This window comes from Indicator indicator, chromosome 13 (assembly GCF_027791375.1).
Source record: "Indicator indicator isolate 239-I01 chromosome 13, UM_Iind_1.1, whole genome shotgun sequence".
Classification (NCBI taxonomy): domain Eukaryota; kingdom Metazoa; phylum Chordata; class Aves; order Piciformes; family Indicatoridae; genus Indicator; species Indicator indicator.
In genome coordinates this window covers 27,305,511-27,324,169 of record NC_072022.1, presented here as the reverse complement: position 1 = coordinate 27,324,169, position 18,659 = coordinate 27,305,511, and the positions used below count along the sequence as shown (strand labels likewise).

The window sequence follows — 18,659 nt, the reverse complement described above, 5'->3', positions numbered from 1 at the left end:
CAGGTGAGAGCACAAAAAGCTGGCACAGGGAGGCTGCAGCTGCCATCCACACCACACACCATCTCTGAACCACGCTGGGGGACCTCTGCTGGCTCTGCCACCCACACTAGGACAGCACTGTCCATGGCAGGGCTGACAGCCTGAGCTGCAGGGAAAGCAGTCAGGCAGAGACTGGGCCTGTGTGGGCAGGGATGCTGGCTCCCCAAAGTGGAGACTTGTTCTCTGTAAGGGCAGCTGAATGAGGCCACCTCCTCCTGCCCCTGCAGCCTGAGAGAGGGGATTCTGCCACTCTGGTCTGGTGACACCTCACTTGGGAGTACTGGCTCTGGGACCCCAACACAAGAGGGACAGGGACCTGCTGGAGTGGGTCCACAGGAGGCCACAAAGATGATCAGAGGGCTGGAGCACTTCTCCTATGGGGACAGGCTGGGAGAAGGCTCCAGGGGGACCTTAGAACAGCATTTCAGTATCTGAAGGGGACCTGCAGGAAGGCTGGGGAGGGACTCTTCAGAAGGGTCTGGGGTGGTAGGATGCAGGGCAATGGTTTGAAACTGGAGCAGGGCAGGTTTAGGTTGGACATCAGGAGGAAGTTCTGCACAGTGAGGGTGGGGAGACTCTGGAACAGGCTGCCCAGAGGTGGTTGAGGCTCCATCCCTGGAGACATTCAAGATGAGACTCAATGTGTCCCTGGGCAGCCTGCTCTAGCTGGAGATGTCCCTGCTGCCTGCAGGCGGGTTGGATGAGATGACCTTTGGTGGTCCCTTCCCACCTGCTGCAATCTGGGACTCAGTGCTGCAGCCACCAGCCCCTCTGAACCAAACCATAAACCTCTCCCTTCAGACTGATTCTGCTGTTTGGCTGTGCACAAACAATTCTGCCACCTGACCCAACCCACCAGCTAAGGTGCTCACTGCTAAGGTCCACTTGGGAGAACCAAAACCATCCTGTCCCTGGACAAAGACCAACTTTCACAGACTCACAGAATCAAGCAGGTTGGAAAAGACCTCAGAGATCACCAAGTCCAACCTAACACCTAACACCTCCTGACAACTAAACCATGGCTCCAAGTGCCACATCCAAGCTTGTTTTGAACACTTCCAGGGATGGTGACTCCACCACCTCCCTGGGCAGCACATCCCAAGGGACAATTACTCTTTCTGGGAAGAACTTTCTCCTCACCTCCAGCCTAAACCTCCCCTGGTGCAGCTTGAGACTGTGTCCTCTTGTTCTGTTGCTGCTTGCCTGGGAGCAGAGACCAACGACCAACCCCCACCTGGCTACAACCTCCCTTCAGGTAGTTGTAGAGAGCAATGAGGTCTCCCCTGAGCCTCCTCTTCTCCAGGCTAAACATCCCCAGCTCCCTCAGCCTCTCCTCACAGGCTGTGCTCCAGACCTCTCCCCAGCTTTGTTGCCCTTCTCTGGACATTTTCAAGTATCTCAATGTCCTTCTTAAACTGAGGAGCCCAGAACTGGACACAGCACTCAAGGTGTGGCCTAACCAGTGCTGAGCACAGGGCAGGATGACTTCCCTGCTCCTGCTGCCCACACTATTCATCATACAGGCCAGGATGCCATTGGCCTTCTTGGCCACCTGGGCACACTGTTGGCTCATGTTCAGCTGCTGTCACCCAGTACCCCCAGGTCCCTTTCTGCCTGGCTGCTCTCCAGCTACTCCAACCCCAGCCTGTAGCACTGCATGGGGTTGTTGTGGCCAAAGTGCAGAACCTGCCACTTGGACTTGTTGAATGCCATCCTGTTGGACTCTGCCCATCTGCCCAGGTCCCTCTGCAGAGCTCTCCTAGCCTCCAACAGATGGACTCCTGCCCCCAGCTTGGTGTCATCTGCAAACTTACTAATGGTGGCCTCTACCTCCTCATCCAGACCATCAATGAAGACATTCAACAGTTTTGCATACAGAGAGGTTGCAAAGAGAGAGAAATGCAAGCAACAGGCTGGGAACTTACTGTTTGATGACAAAATGTCTACATCTGTGTAACATACTTGTGGCTAGTCAGATGTTCGGCAGATATTATGGGTATCTGCAGGGGAGAAGAAACAAACACAACCAGTGAGCAAGGGCTGCAAGGAGCTGCCCCACAGGCAGCATTCTGCTACAGAACAGGAGGCTGGAGAAGTTGGGGAGGGTGGGGGGCAGCTGTGAGTCGGTGGAGTTTACCTCACAGCTCCCCAGTTAAAACTCAGGGGCTAGGAGAGCAGCTTTAAAACTGGACAATGTTAAGTTAAGGACTACTTGACAAACATCAAATCGAGGCTTGTTGGCTGGTTGGGAGGGAGGGAAGGAGGCAGGGAGGGAGGAGGAGTTCAAATCTACCAAGTCATGCAGTGCAGTAATTGACAAGAGCCCTTTTTGTTGGCCTACACAAAATTCTGCGCTTTCAGTCCATCACTCAAAAGAATCAGTTCCATGGTGGCCTTGTTTCAGCCTCCTTTTGGGAAGTGTTCACTGCTTCCACTCTGGGGGCCTTTGGGCACCAAACCTAAGATGCCCTGAGCTCAATTTTTATGGCTGGTGAGGACCAGCCATAACCCCCCGCCCCCAAAAAAAGCAGTGAAACAGCTCTCAAAATGCTTGTCTGGGAGAACAGAACCCATCACCTGGCTCTCCTGAAGTGCCCCAGCAGCTCAGGTTCCCCTTTTCAAACCAGGATTGGAGCAGTGTAGAGAAGCAGCAGCACAACCTCGCACACTGCTGAGTGCACAGGAGGGTGGACCCTGAAGGAGGGCCAGCACTGGAGCCATGTGGGTGGGGAGGAGCTGGGGGCAGTCCTGTGTCACAGACAGGACCCCAAGTCTGGCTGGAGGGAGCCAGGTGATGCTCAGGAGCAGGACAGCATGCTGGGGCATACAACACAGCAGTGATTTGTACAGCCACTGCATGGCTGCTGCACTTGCAAAGGCTCTTTGTCCTCTAAGGCTGGAGCTGTTCCTCTGCACAAGACAGGGCCTAGGGAGATTTCTCCTTAACTAAATGCTTTACAGGTCTTGCTGCTGGTTTCTCCAACCCCCCTGTGCCCCCTGTTCCCTGGCAGCTTCACACAACACTGCCAACTGGTACAGAAATGGGCTTCAAAGCAGAAGGAAGCTTCTCATACCATGGTTTTCCTACTGCTGCAGGCCAGGCTGTTGCACCCAACTGTGTAGAAGCGTCAGGGATAGTGCTGTCGGAACATACCAAGGACCTTCAACAGGGCTCAGTGAAGATGGAGGGCCAGCTCTGAAGCCTTTTGGCATGCATGCAGACTGCATTCAGGCACTCCAGCTGCTCACACAGCTCATACATATATGTGCCAGGTGTGCCATATATGTATCGAGGGAGGTTTGGCTGCAGAGTTGCACTGGGTGGTGCTGGGAGGCTCCAGGGAGGCTATGCATGAAATGATCAGAGTCTGCAAGCTGCCCTCCAAGTCTGCTGGGGAAGGGTTATTTAGATGAGTTGAGAATTGGATGTTTTCCTGAGGCTTGGCTTGTTCTCACCATTTCCCTGGACTCGTGGAGGATGCAGAAGCTCACTGTAAGGGACCATAAACAGACACTTTGGGCATGCTTTGGGTTGTTTGCTTGGGTGGGACAGATGCGGTCCTACCTACAAACTACCTTTTCAAACTGCAAAGTCATTCTTCTTCTAGTCTAACACCCTGGAGGTGTTCAAGGCCAGTTTGGATGGGACCTGGAGCAACCTAGTCTAGTGGAAAGTGTCCCTGCCCGTGGCTGGGGGTTAGAAGTCTTTTTGAGGGTCCCTTCCAAGCCAAACTATTTAGGATTCTGTGAATAAATCCACATGTAAGGTGGTGACTCAGCAAAGACTGCTGCAGAGCAGACAGTCTGAGCTGCTAAGCAGACTAAGCTGACTTTTGTGGGACTGAATTAAATTATGTTTTTGGAATGAAAATATAATCAGGTGCCCCCTCGTTGAGACTTAGGATGTGCTCTCCTATCTGTAGGGTAAGTTTTGGAATGGTGCTTCTGAAGGGTCAGTAAGCAGGCAGGGGAACAAAGAATGTACAGCTGCTGGGGTACAAAATGCTCAGCAGGCAGAGGTGGGAAGGCTCACAGACTCCAGAATTAATCCCATGGGAGCCTGACCCTCTCCATGGTGTCTGGGCTCTGCACCCACCCTGAGCACACAGGGACAGGGGCACGGGGGCACAGGCATTGCTGCCACCCTGACAGCTTCACCATGGGGTCCGGACAGTGTTTGAGGAGTTGGCTCTGGTGCCTTACGGAGCTGAGTGTGCTGGGGGGAGTCTGCCTCAACACCTGCCCTTTCTCTCCACAACTGATGGCATGGACAGAGCCTGGACAATGCTGGAGCCCATGGTTAGTTCCATCTCCCAAAGGCACAAGTGTGATCCTCTCCAAGGCTGGAGCAGGACCTGCACATCAGACCAGAACTGATGCATTCAGGCAACTCTAACTTCCTCACATGTCTCCATAATTTGTTTGCATAAGAGGAACAAGGTTTTTAAGAAGTGTCCACTGTCACTCTCAAGGCAGCTGTGCTACAGAAACCTGCACTTTGACAACCCAGCTAGGTAGGAACCACAGCCCAGCTCATGTTCTGCTCTCAGTGCAGCTCCAGCTGGTGCCTGTGGGGACTGCAGCTCCTCTGGCCCCTGGTGCTTGCCTGATGGCTTTGCTGGGAGGACTTAGAATCACTTACTAAGGAAAGCATCATTCTTCTATTCCTGAAATACATCCCAACGTGGCCACAACTGGACCCTATCACCATCAATTTGGAAATAAAACCAGACCCTGATGGGAATTTTCTGAGCTGCCCACTGTGACCAGCACCCAGCCAGTTCCATGCAGCACCACCAGCTAAACAGAAGGGTCAAAGAAGTTTCTCCAGGGCCCATACTCAAGTGGTTTTGTTTTGCTCCTGGAACAGGAGAGTCAGGACATGCTCAGACTGCTAAATTCAGGCTGTTGTAATAATTGGGACCCTGCAAGCCCTCTGCACAAAGCTTTTCCTGCCTTTTGATGGGGCTCTCAAGAAGCTAAAAGGAGCTAAAAGGAAGTGCTAAGAGGAGCTGTTTGCTTCACAGACATAAATCACGGCCTCCCTGTGTTATCCCTTTCTCTGGGAGCAGAAATAAGCCTGCCTGGCCCCTAAATGTTAAGACTGAGTCAGAAAACTCTATTATCAAGTATTTTTAGCATCAGAAAGGAGGCTGCAGCACCTCTCCAGCGAGGCTCGGGGCCGAGGAATCCGCACCGCAGATCTCAGAGAGAATGTGTAGGCCAACAAGAGGGAACAAAAAAAAAAATCCACTCCCCCATGCTCATTAAAAGCACCCATCTCGAGTTGTCTGTAAGGAACAAAGCTGTAAATTAGCAAACCTGGTTGGCTGTGGCTGTTGCAGCGAAGGGAACACTTGTGGCAGATGTTGTTGCTGCAGACACAGTGGCTGGCGTAGCACCGTGCACCATGGGAACTTTCGGAAGGAAAATCAGGGTAAGCAAAAGGTACAGAAGAGTGGAGCAAGGGTGGGAACCAGAGCCAGATGTGGAGGGGCAGTGGAGCATGGGATTGGCACAGCGAGAAGCCCAGGGCGTCAGTGCCAGCGAGTGACATGCAACCAGAGTGCAAAGCAGGATGACATTCCAAGGGGCAAGGGGAAAGGGGAGGAGGAGGTGAAAGAGAAAAATAAAACAACAACAACAACAAAAAAAGGGGGGGGAAGGGAAAAGGCTTGTTACCATCACATCAACAACATGGACACAAACAAGCTTAACCATTTCAATCCCAAAAAAACTCAACGGCAGGAAGTTTGTAAAGCCTTTAGATTTTTTTTTACAAAGCTGTTATACATTAAAAAAAAAAAAACAAATCATTTTCCCACCCCCCCAAAAAAAAACCCCAAACCCAACCAAACCAAACCAAACCACCAGCTACTGCAAACAAAAACCTTTTAATCTCCTCGAAGGCAGGTAAAGGGTCTATGGCAAAGTACAAAGCTCTTCCCATTTTAAACACAAGAGAAGCTTTCTGAAACACTGGAACTCACAGTCCAGTCAAAATCCACCCAGGGAAGAGTGTGCAAGTCAAAAACCTGCTGGTCCAAACTGAACCCCATGGGGGTGCCCGTGTCAATTAAATCAACCAACTGCATTTAATTGACAGCTTGTTAGTGCAGGAGGGCCACGGGAGAGCTGGAGGGGGCCAACCAGAGCTCCAAACCTTAGCAGTGGATTTTGAGGGGTCCTGAGCTGCACACCACAGGTTTTTTTTGTTTGTTTGTTTGTTTTTAAAGAGAATCAAGAAACAAAGCTGGCACCTACCAACACTTGTAGCGGGTGTCATGCACAATATTGAGCCTGCCCATCATGCATTGCAACAGGAAGGTGGATTTGGAGAGGGAAAAGAATTAAAACAACCCATCACACGTGTCATTAGCAATTGTCATTGGAACAAAGAAGAAAAATTGTTATTATGGGAACAGTGGCATGGAACGGTCAGCACAATCAAACCATACAATAGCAGTGATCCATTAGAACCAGGCCGGGGGCAGGAGGAGGCAGGAGGTGGGGGGGAGGACAGAGCTGGTGGAACTGTGTGCTGCTGTTGCTGCTGGGTCCTGTCTGCCTTTGGAGCACTGTGGGGGAGCAGTGTGGCCTGGAAAAGCTGCTGTGGTTTGACTCTACTATGCCCTGGTGAGGCCACACCTGGAGGAGTGCATCCAGTTCTGGGCTCCCCAGTTCAAGAAGGACAGAGATCTACTTGAAAAAGTCCAAGGGAAGGCTACAAGGATGATTAAAGGACTGAGCACTCCTTGTGAGGAGAGGCTGAGAGCCCTGGGGCTGGTTAGTCTGGAGAGGAGAAGACTGAGAGGGATCTGATCAATGTCTATCAATATCTGAGGGCTGGGGGTCAGGAGGGAGGGGACAGGCTCTGCTCAGTTGCACCCTGGGATGGGACAAGGGGCAATGGAGAGAAACTGCAGCACAGGAGATTCCACCTCCACATGAGGAGGAACTTCTTCACTGGGAGGGTCCCAGAGCACTGGAAGAGGTTGTGGAGTCTCCTCCTCTGGAGCCTTTCAAACCCCACCTGGATGTGTTCCTGTGTGACCTGTGCTGGATTCTCTGGTCCTGCTCTGGCAGGGGGGTTGAACTGGATGATCTTTGGAGGTCCCTTCCAACCCCTAACATCCTGTGAGCCTGTGAACTCTTTTTACCTTTTGACACAAAGCTTTGTCATGGTCTTCACCCTGGTTTCCTTAGATGAAGAGAAATACATGAAACTTGCACAGGAGGAAAAACTTCACTCTGACAGTGCTGGAGGCCCTGGAGCAGACTGCTCAGAGAGGTTGTGGAGTTTCCTTCTCTGGAGAGATTCCAAACCCACCTGGACACTGTGCTGCTGGGCAAGCTGCTGTGGGTGCCTTGCTCTAGCAGGAGGGTTGGACTGGATGATCTCCAGAGGTCCCTTCCAACCTCACTATGCTGGGTTTTGGTGATTCTGTGGGCTGAGCATGCAGTAATTTTGTGATGTCTGAGCCTCAAGAGCTGCTGGTGAAGCGGGAGCCATCCCGGCAGCCCTCTGGTCCTTTGCTCACACAGGCCAGGAGTGACTGAAGAGCTAAAGTTTCCTCAACAGCTCACAGCAGCACGTCAGAACACTTGGTCAGCATTTTGTCCCCTCCATCATGGGGCCTATTTTAAGCTGCTGGTGTCTGGGTTCACAACTCCCTTCAGTCTCCACAAAGGTAAACTGAAGTGACAGTGCCTGCTGAGTTCTGCCCTGCAACTAGAGAGCCTGCAGCAGTCTGGTGGGGTTAGGAACAGGATGGGATCATTTTGAAGTACCCCAGAGTTTCTCATTCTGCTCACTTGACACAGCCAAGTGCCTTCCACCTTACTGAACTCTGCATCTGCTATTTCTGCTTCCAATCTGAGACAGTGGTATTTCAGGACACCCATTTTTAATAACCTGGTTACCTTGTTGTTTAACAAATAGCATTGATTGGCACTGCTAATTACACTGGAGGCAGCAGAGACTGAAATAACCTGAAATCTGGGAGCAGGGATTGCAGTGGAAGTGGACACATCTTCCAGAGGAGTGCCAGTGGGAGCCCTGCAACGCTGCTTTCCTTGACATTCCGTGGCCATCACAGGGACAGGAAATTGTCTCAGCTGGTGCCAAGCCCTGTAGTGGTCTCACAAGCTCCAGAGCATTTCAGAAAGCAGGGGAAGAGTCACTCAGTATAATTACTGCTGGGACCAAGGACATTTTCTGTCATCACTGCCTCTGTGAGGCTACAAAGCAAAGGGCACACCCACATTTCCTAATTGCTCTTCTGTTTCTACCTCATGGAAGAGGCTGAAAATATTCTCCAAGGAAGGTTAGAAGAAGGAGAGCTTCCTGACATTGCTGACTCCGCCACACACAAAAATCATGGCTGAGGTCAGTGGGACCACTTGCAAGGTTGAAAAATGGAGCAAAATTTGGCTAGAAGGTACCAGGCTGCTTTCAGAGTCCCTCTTGTGGGGTCTCTATGGCATTAATGAGGTTCCAGAGAAGAACCCTTGGGCTCTGGCTCTGCAGAAGTGCCCTGTTTGCCAGGCTTACAGCACTGCATCTGGGATATGACATCACTCCATGAATACACCTCCCACTATTCTTCATGTTCTTAACGGCTCTGAAATACCACTGGCAAGCTTTTCAGCTCCAAGGTTTAAAGGCTGAGCTGCCACCGTGAACGTTCCAACCAGCGCACACAGTTTAGAAAGGGGATCTGAAGCAAACGGAAGTAAAGGCAGAAATGAAGATACCAGCTGGGGTGCAGGAAGTGGCAAGAGATGAAGACATCATAATGCTGTATGACCCTCTTACCAGCAATAAAAATCAGTTCTCCTCTGACCTTAATCATCATCTTGAACTTCAGAAGCTTTGACTGACTAATGAGCAGGCATGAATAATAAATGTGCAGGCTGAAATGTTCCCTGGCTTTGCAGCACGAGGCACAGTTCTAATTCAAGGCTGTGTGCTCAGCTAACTGATCCTAAATTCACACTCAAGATTCTTTCTGCAGTGCAATGAAGCTGCTTCTATAAATATTCCAGGTTTGCTGGGGTTCTAAACAGGTCTTTTTTCCCTCTCTTCTCTCTCTGATTATTACCCCCAGGTTATTTATTCTGTCCAATCTACTAAATCCTGATTAAAAATCCACCCCTTTGTGTAGGGGAGCAGTGCTGCCTGCTCTTCCCTCCCTTACATTTTGGAGGAGGAGAGCAAAACCACTGCAATCTGTGAAGCTGTGAGAGCAGTGTTTTAGGCAGGGCCAGGAGCACCACAGAGGAGGTGCTCACACAGACACCCCTAGAGGAAGGAAGCTGCATGCTGAGCAGGTTCCTTCCCTGGGGCTGGAGCTGCAGGAGCTGACTCCAAATGCAATTCGTTGGCTGGACAGCAGAGGTGGCTGAAGCCTTTGCTGTCCCTGCCAGCTGCAGCAGGACAGCAGCTCCTGGGGGACCCTGTGAACCTCAGCCCTTCCTTCTGGAGGCTTTTGCTCCTCAACGACTGCCTGCTCACCCTGCCCATACACACAGCCCGTAACAGCACAGCTGGGCAGGCAGTGGCACGGGATGGTGACAAGCATCAGGGCAGGAATGCCATTGGGGTGCACACAGGAGCTCTGTCTGCACCTACAAACTCACCCCCAGCCAGCTCCCAGTGACTGGGCACAGGAAGTGCTGATGCCAAGTAACTGCAGCTCTGCATGTTCACAGCCCCACAGCAAAATGTTTGCCCCTATCTGCCGAGGTGCCCAGAGCTGGCAGTCAGCAACAAAGTACCCCAGCCAGCTGTGGGCATCTCCTGAGTCGTGCAGAGCCTCCTTGCTCAGCAGACTAACCCCCACTTCTTCCAACTAGCCAATGCCACATGTGTGCCCAGCTCTTCCCTGCGATGCCTTTCAGACTCCCCTCTCAGTCTTCCAGCAGCCAAGGTTTCTGGGAGCCCTGAGAGGGGAGCCAAGCAAAGAGGGAGCTTTATTTGGGAGTGGTGAGATGAAGATCTGAGAGTGTTTGATCATGTAAAGTGTGCTGGAGCACCAGTGCCCACCCTCTGGAATGGCCAAGCCCTTTATTTGCTCTCACATGCCCCTGCACACAGGCAGCCAGGCTATGCCTTACCATCTAGAAGAGGTCCATGGGTTTGTCTGGAACATGAGTGGAAAACTCACTAGTCCCCTGCACAGTGGAGGGTCCTACCAAGGCCCTCCACTGGTGTACACACTGATGGCTCTGTGAGTGTCCTGCCCTCCAGACCTGCTGCATTTTCAGCTGTTGTGGCTGAAGCAGCCAAGGACACATCTCAGTGACTACACTTTGGGTGTGTGAAGCTGAAAACCATCCCTGTAGTTCAGTGCCCACTACATTAACCTGCTTGTGCTCCATGGCAGCTGAGCTGAGTGCCCCCAGGCTCCCTGATCTCCTGTTGGTACTGGGGGAACGCAGGAGAATCTCCACCTCCAGGTGACTGAGCACTAGCAGAGCTGACATTGCCTCATTTTAGGTGAGGTAACTATAAAGGGACAGGTGGCAAATAACATTTCCAAGCTTTTACTGGATTCCTGAAAGCTAAAACTGCTGCTGTCTGAATAACAAGAGAAATTACAGCAGCTCATGCTAAAAATTCCTTTCCTTCTCTTGTTTCACATCTACTTCAGTGGCCAGGAGAGGTGAAATGAAGCAGCAAGAACCACGGCACAAACTCCTGGAGATATCAGTAGAGGTTTCCCAGGGGAAAAGCTGAGCTGGGTTGTGCAAGAGCTGCTGTGAGAGATCTTGGTCATTGATGCAGTGCAAAAGAGGCCTGAGGGACACGAGCTTCTGAGCGTGAGTCAAAGCAGCTCCAAGTCCTTCCAGGCATCACCCAGCCCCTTACTGAACTCATGGAAGCTGGAGAAGCTCCTGGTTTACTGACTCCACCAGCCAGGCTTTGCCAGCAAAGAGTGCTGCAGTGACACCTGCAGCAGGACTGTGTCTGCACCACTCTTTGCATCTGAATTCCAGCAGGTGGGCTGCAGGTCTGACCTAAGGCTTGCTCAGTCTTTCTGTGGCCTCCAAGGAGCTTTTACTGAGCGCTTTCAGTGCCTGCAGTGCATTTTTGGAACCTAAGTAAGTTATGGAATTGGACAACATCGAGCAACTGATTTTTGTGCCATTTGAACTCCACAGGTTGATTGTGCACCAGGTCAAGACAGAATGGGAAAGGACATCATAATCCATTCCAGGGAACCCCAAACTCATCAAGAATCAAATCCTCAGGTTTCTGAGGATTTGAGAAGGAGAACACATAGCTGTGTTCTCCTTCCTCCTCCTAACTGGCCTGCATCACACAGGGCTGTCCTTGCAGATCCCCTCCAAGCTTTCAGCACAGCTGTGCTCTGCACACCTGCTAGACTGATAGCCCTGCGCTGGTGGGGTTCACATATCAAATCCAACTCAGCCTGGCTCCACACAGGCACAGAGCCACCTGAGTACCTGCTGTGGAACTGTGTACCCCTGCTCCTGAGGTTCTGCCTGCAGAACCAAACCAGGTGTTCCAACTCTAGGGCCCCCCACTTGTCCTCTGGAGGCATTTCTGAAGTAAACAGCACAACCATTAATCCTTCAGCGACTACACCAGGACAGGTATGGATTGGATCACTCTTGGACAACGGCACCTTGCCTCTGCTGAGTGCCAGATCAGGTCTGAGGCTTTGGAGGCCTGAGCTGTGATTTCTCAGGTAGGTTTAGCTACCTGCAAGCCTGCCTGCACCTTCCATGGTCACTGCACTGTAATGAAAGCTCAACCTTCCAGTGTGTGACTTAGCAAGTGGTGCTAAGCACACGAAGGCAAAGGGGTCTTACAGCAAAGAGAAACAAACCTAACAGCTTGAGAGATGGGCAAGGAAGAAGAGTTACCAAAGGGGTCTTACAGCAAAGAGAAACAAACCCAACAGCTGGCGATGGGTAAGGAAGAGGAAGTTAATCAAGGAGCAGAGGGATGAGAGAGAAGACGGCAAGTTCTGATTGGGGATGACAGACAGAGCACGGCACTGATTTTTGTGTTAGGCTGGAAAACACCCACCCAGCTTCCCAGCCAAGCAGCCAGAAGCCAACCTACCTGCAGCCAGCACCTCCTCTGCCCACTGGGTACCACAGGCTGGAGGGGCTGCCTGCACCGGGCACCTGCCTGCACCGGGCACCACACAAACACCTCTGCGTTTGCCACCGGGGTGATTTTTTTTTTCAGCATCTTCCCTCCTTCTCCCACCCCCTCCAGAAAAAGGCCAAGGAGCAGCACTTACCTGGTGGGAGGAAGGCTGTATGCTGCTGTAACTGCATGTTGGCAAGAGCTTGCTGGTACTGGAAAATACCAGTGTTAAAGACTGCGGTGGCACCATTGGTTTTTTCAAGCGCAGGCCTCTTTGGTAATGGGGGGAGTACAGCTTGAGGAATTCCCTGAAGGGGGGGATGGGGATAAAAATAAAGTCCAGTAAAAAAAAGAAAACAAACAAACAAAAAAAAATGAAGGGGGGATGGAAGGGGAGTGGAGGTGTGGATGAGGACAGGAGGGATGGGAGGGGTGGGAAGGATGGGAGAGGAGGGAGGGATGGAGGGAAGGGAGGAAAGGGAGGGAGAGGGAAGAAAAGGAAGAGAGAGAAGGAAAAAGAAAAATCAGTAGAAGGCAAAACCCACCAGGCAGCACCTTGTTTATCCATGAGCAAGCAAGCAGCAGAGCAGGCTGAACTACCAAATCAAAGGCAGGGAGAAGCTCTCAGGGAGCACCACCTCAGCTACCATCACAGAGCACAGCTAAGGGGCAGCTGCAGGTTACATGGCCCTGCCCAGACCCCGCCGCCGGAGGCCGAGCTTCGGGCACCGCTGGCAACGAGGCTCTCAGGGGGGCAGGGGAAGCAGCACTGCCAGCTCCAGGATCATCCACACATAGAAGCCATGTTAATAGTCACTCTCAGGGGCGGACGGCAGGGCCGCTGGTGCCAACCCACTCCCCGGGCCCCAGCGCCTTGCCTGGGCATGCAGAGCCACGCCGCATGCCGGCACCCCCAGCCGCTTCCGCGCCGCCAAAGCCATGCCAACGCACCCTGCGCCCGGCCACGGCACCCTGGGGGAGGGGGATGGGAAGGAGGTGGGAAAGGAAGGGGCCAGGGAAGGGGCCGGCAGGGCGCGGGGGCAGGGGGGTCCTGCTCTGGAGCGCTGCCCCCGTGCCCAGCACCGGGGATGGGGATGGGGGACGGGGACGGACCAGGATATTCCGTTTCTACACATGAACCCCCAAACTCTACGGTACAGCTACATGCCAAGCTAAAAGGTGAAAGGTCATAGTACCAGGTCAAAGGTTGCCTCGAGGGGTCGCTTCAGTGATTTGACAGCCGACTGAGTCTTAATTAGCAGGCAGCGAGCACATGATGGCAATGGCCAGTGGGGTCAAGCGCATTAACATAAACAGCAAGCAGAGGTGCGTCATGGGGGCAGCAGTGCATTGGGGGGGTGAGAAAAAAAAAACAAATAAAAAAAACCAAATCACCGGATGCCGAGTACAACGGGAACAAGACTCTGCATGCACCGGGGGCGCGGCCCGGCAGGGCCCTTGCGGCGTGGGGCCGGGAGGGGGCAGGGCAGGGTCAGGGCTGCGGCCCACACCCCGGTGCCCTCCTGAGTCCAGGGTCAGGCTGCTCCTCATGGCTCTGCAGGAGTGCAATTGGGGCTCCTCCACGGCCCTGCCCTGCCGGAGTGCAACTGGGGCTCCCCACGGCCCTGCCCTGCAGGAGTGCAATTGGGGCTCCTCATGGCCCTGCCCTGCATGAGTGCAATTGGGGGTCCTCATAGCCCTGCCCTGCAGGAGTGCAATTGGGGCTCCCCACAGCCCTGCCCTGCAGGAGTGCAATTGGGGCTCCTCATGGCCCTGCCCTGCAGGAGTGCAATTGGGGCTCCTCACAGCCCTGCCCTGCAGGAGTGCAATTGGGGCTCCTCATGGCCCTGCCCTGCATGAGTGCAATTGGGGCTCCTCACGGCCCTGCCCTGCATGAGTGCAATTGGGGCTCCTCACGGCCCTGCCCTGCAGGAGTGCAATTGGGGCTCCTCATGGCCCTGCCCTGCATGAGTGCAATTGGGGGTCCTCATGGCCCTGCCCTGCATGAGTGCAATTGGGGGTCCTCATGGCCCTGCCCTGCAGGAGTGCAATTGGGGCTCCCCACGGCCCTGCCCTGCAGGAGTGCAATTGGGGCTCCTCACGGCCCTGCCCTGCAGGAGTGCAATTGGGGCTCCTCATGGCCCTGCCCTGCATGAGTGCAATTGGGGCTCCCCACGGCCCTGCCCTGCAGGAGTGCAATTGGGGCTCCTCATGGTCCTGCCCTGCATGAGTGCAATTGGGGCTCCTCATGGCCCTGCCCTGCATGAGTGCAATTGGGGCTCCCCACGGCCCTGCCCTGCAGGAGTGGAATTTGGACTTCTCATGGCCCTGCCCTGCAGGAGTGGAATGTGGGCTCCCTATGGCCCTGCATTAAGTGCAATAGAGGCTCCTCATGGCTCTGCCCTGGAGGAGTGCAATTGGGGGTCCTCATGGCCCTGCCCTGCAGAAGCACAACTGGTGCTCCGCATGGCCCTGAGGGAGTAGAATTTGGGCTCCTCATGGCCCTGAAGGAGTGGAATTGGAGCTGCCCATGGCCCTGACCTGCAGGAATGCAATCGGGGCTCCACCTGGCCATGAGGGAATGGAATTCAGGCTCCTCACGGCCCTGCAGGAGTGGAACTGGGGCTCCCCATGACCTGCAAGAGTGGAACCTGTGCTCCCCACACCCAGCCAACAGCTCACTGCCCACACCGTAGCCTTCCCAGAAGCTGGGGGCTGCCACCCCACAGTGCCGCTCCCCCTGCTCCTGGCCACCGCATCCCAGAGCCCACATCGCTCCCACACCCTGCCAGACTCAACATGGGCAGGACAAGATTGCAGCAGAGCCCTCCTCGGGGTGCTGGCCTCTCCTTGCTGGCAAACCAGGTGCTGAAAGGTTCCAGATCTGGCTGCTGCAACTACTGCAGCTAAGGGAGGGCTGTGCTGCTGCCCTCAGGGTGGGATGAAAGCAGGCTACAGGTGGCATCTACACAGCAAGGTGGACTTCCAAGTGAGTCTCTACAAAGACAGAGTAGCTGAAAGTGGGGCTTGCCTGTCTGTGCAGCTGGAGAGAGGCACAGCTGGCTGCACACAGGGACAGGCTCAGCTGTAGGTACAGATCTGCAGGCGCAGGCAGGCACAGACGTATGCACACACAGAGGTACATACAGATACTCTGCACGCCAGCAGGCAAAGTAGGGAGACATCCCAAGGCTCTCAACCTGCCCCCAACCCCAGAGCACACCTGGCACCACATGCTGGGAAAGCTCCTTGCACCGTGTCCCCCTCCTCGAGCAACCCCCCAGACCACAGCCAGCCCAGCTTTTAACCCCTCGCTGCCAGCGCTGCTGCCCGGGGAGGTGGGGGGCACCTGCACACTCACCATGGCAGCTGCAGTCGCTGCTGCCTGGGCAGCTGCAGCCTGGTTAACCTGGTACTGGGCAGCCTTGATCTTGGCTTGCAGGTGGGCAGGAGGGTGGAAGTATTTGCACTTTTCCCGGGAGCACCTCCCTTTGATGTAATCCATGCAGACGGTGACGGTGTTGTCGTTGGTGTCGATCATGGCGCTGTCGGCGGGGTGCGCGAAGCGGCAGTCGTTCTCCCCCCGGTTGCAGTTGCCACGTTGGTACTCTCGACACACCTGCCAGGGAGGGAAGGAGAAACTCAGTGTGGGGTGATGTGGGCATGGCTGGGGGTAAAGGGTGGCGTTTCTGAGTGCCGTGAAGGCCCCAGGAGGAAGGCAGAGGTGGTGGGACAGGGTGGAGGATCAGCTCCCTGGGAGCAGGGACGCAGCTTCTGTAAATCACAGAAACATTCAGGCTGGAAGAGAGCCTCAGGATCACCAAGGCCAACCCAGAACCCTACTCTGCAAGGCTCACCCCTGAACCAGAGCCCCAAGCACCACATCCAAACCACCTTCCAACATAGCCAGGCTTGGGGACTCCACCACCTCCCTGGGCAGCACATTCCAGTCCCTGACCACTCCTCCTCCTAATGTCCAGTCTAAACCTACCCAGTGGCAGCTTGAGGCCATTCCCTTTTGTTCTGTCACTAATTAGCTGTGAGAAGAGACCAGCACCAACCTCTCCACAAGGTCCTTTCAGGTCGTTATAGAGAGCAATGAGGTCTCCCCTCAGGCTCCTCTTTTCCAAACTAACCACAAACTTCACAGAGTCACAGAATGTTATAGGCTGGAAGAGACCTCCAGATATCATTGAGTTCAATGCCCAGCTCCATCAGTTGCTCTTCATCAGATTTATTCTCCAGGCCCTTCTCATCTTCCTTGCCCTCCTCTGCACTGGCTCCAGCACCTCCACGTCTCTCTTGTATTGAGATGCCCAAAACTGGACACAATACTCAAGCTGTGGGCTCACTGGAGCTGAGTACAAGGGGACAATCCCCTCCCTGTTCCTGCTGGAGAAACTGCTTCTGATGTCAGAACATCAAAGCCCACCAGGAAAGAGCTCAGCTCAGCCACCCATGAGGTTTTCTACATGTGCTGTGGCCAGCTCTGAGATCACAGAATCATAGAATCAGTCAGGGTTGGAAGGGACCACAAGGATCATCTAGTTCTAATCCCTGCTCCCTCATACAAGATCAGGCTGTCTAGAGCCTCATCCTTAAACACCTCCAGGGATGGGGCCCCAACCACCTCCCTGGGCAACCCATTCCAGGCTCTCACCACTCTCATGGGGAAGAACTTCTTCCTTACATCACCCCCAGCATGGTGCTTGGATGGCAGCACTTAGAGAATCCCAGCATGGTGGGGCTTGGAAGTGACCTCTGGAGCTCATCAGTCTGACCCCCCTGATAAAGCAGGGCACCCACAGCAGCTTGCCCAGGATCACAATGGCTAGGGGGCATTGGAAGCTCTCCAGAGGAGACTCCACAACCTCTCTGGGCAGCCTGCTGCAGAGCTCTACTGTGATGTGGCTGTGTCAAGTTAGCAGCATCCTGCAGCATTAATTAAGGTGCCTGGCCTTAATTAGTGGTGCCAGGAGGATGACTTTGTAGCCACCCTGAGCAGCTCCATCAGAAAGGTGCTTCATGCTGTGCCAGGGAACAAGCTGCAGTCCTTCCAGATCAGGCTGTTTGGGGCTCTGAGCAGCCTGTTCTAGTTGGAGATGTCCCTGCTGACTGCAGGAGGTTGGACTGGATGACCTTGAAAGGTCTCTTCCCACCCAAACCAGTCTGTGACTGTAATGGGTGGGAAATGAGCCACATTTGGAGGAGCAGATGATGCATCCAGAGTGGTCACTAGTCCCAGTGCCATGCCGCCACTGTGTGCCAGCAGCCAAATGAAGCTGAAGGGATTAGAAATTGCCCGAGGAAAGCTGCCTGGCTGGAGGGCATCACAGTGCTGGAAAGTGAGCTCCAGCACAGACCTCCTGACCTCTACCACCAGCCACACAGACATCAACTTCATCACCAAGCTGCCAAACATCAGCCCCCTCTTCACACACCTCTCAAACCCCCAGAGTCCCTTTTGAGACTCCCCCCAGAGCACTGGAACAGGCTGCCCAGAGAGGTTGTGGAGTCTCCTTCTCTGGAGACTTTCAAGACCCATCTGGATGTGTCCCTGTGCAACCTGTGCTGGATTCTATGGTCCTGCTCTGGCAGGGGGGTTGGACTCAATGATATTGAAAGGTCCCTTCCAACCCCTACCATCCTGTGATCCTATGAATGGCACAGAGCTGATCTCTACACATTCACATATAAGGGGATATACATCTAGAACTGTCTAGAAAGAAAATGTACCCAGAGATAAGCTGATTTTATCATAGCCAAAGCCCAAAGAAGAATGACCAAGGAGCTGAACGAGCTGGGCAGATAGAGAGAACCTCTGGCATGCCCACAGTCATTTTCCCCAAAGCTGTCATGCCCTAACTGAGATAAGACAATGAATGGCTCCCTCTCAGCTCTCCTGAACAGACCTCTGAAGGATGCTTTGCAGCAGGGCAGACACAAACCAGAACACTGCCAGTCCTTTCAACCAGTGTGACCAGCAGTGGCTGTGATGGTCACAAAAAAAACACCAACCCCACACCACTTCCAATTCCTGGTTACTTCAAAAGAGCCCTGGGAACAGTGACATCCTGGTGGCAGGGGCAAACAGCAGTGTGTGATTGAGGGCAGAGAGGCACAGAAGCTTGGTGTGTTGTCTGGCCTTGCAGAGCTGCAGAGATTTGATTCAGCTCCTTATTAATAGCCCTGTAATTAGCATCAGCCTTTTCAACTCAGGATGTTAAGAAACAGAAACAAAAGAGGCACCTGCATGTCTCCAGCCTGTCTGCAAAAATGCTGAGCTGCTGGGATTCACTCAGCTGCTTCTGACTTTGGGCTGAGTTTATTTTTGGTTGCCCCCAAAAATACCACAGTGGGGAGACAAACACTGAGTCACTGCAGCTAAGGTGGAGGTTCCAAACCGCTCACCCAAAGGCTGGGCAGAGCTTTGGCTGGAGGGCCATGGACAGCAGAGCTGAGATCCCTGCCATGAGTGAGTTCCCTCTCCTGT

At 53.6% G+C, this 18,659-nt stretch overlaps 1 protein-coding gene across 6 annotated transcripts in view; it reads right to left on the bottom strand.

Moving 5' to 3' along the window:
* The window catches only part of MBNL1 (muscleblind like splicing regulator 1), a 103,429-nt gene that overhangs the window by 5,651 nt on the left and 79,119 nt on the right, over positions 1 to 18,659 (bottom strand). For 3 of the 6 annotated variants that reach the window (XM_054385930.1, XM_054385929.1, XM_054385925.1), the window contains exons 4-9: positions 15,528 to 15,785; positions 13,363 to 13,416; positions 12,321 to 12,474; positions 6,304 to 6,339; positions 5,362 to 5,456; positions 1,965 to 2,039 (exon numbers count right to left, since the gene is read on the bottom strand). In XM_054385930.1, the coding sequence (XP_054241905.1) occupies positions 1,983 to 2,039; positions 5,362 to 5,456; positions 6,304 to 6,339; positions 12,321 to 12,474; positions 13,363 to 13,416; positions 15,528 to 15,785 (654 nt within the window). In that variant the 3' untranslated portion in view covers positions 1,965 to 1,982. The remainder of the gene's footprint in view (positions 1 to 1,964; positions 2,040 to 5,361; positions 5,457 to 6,303; positions 6,340 to 12,320; positions 12,475 to 13,362; positions 13,417 to 15,527; positions 15,786 to 18,659) is intronic. The other 3 variants (XM_054385926.1, XM_054385927.1, XM_054385928.1) reach the window with 3 other exon arrangements.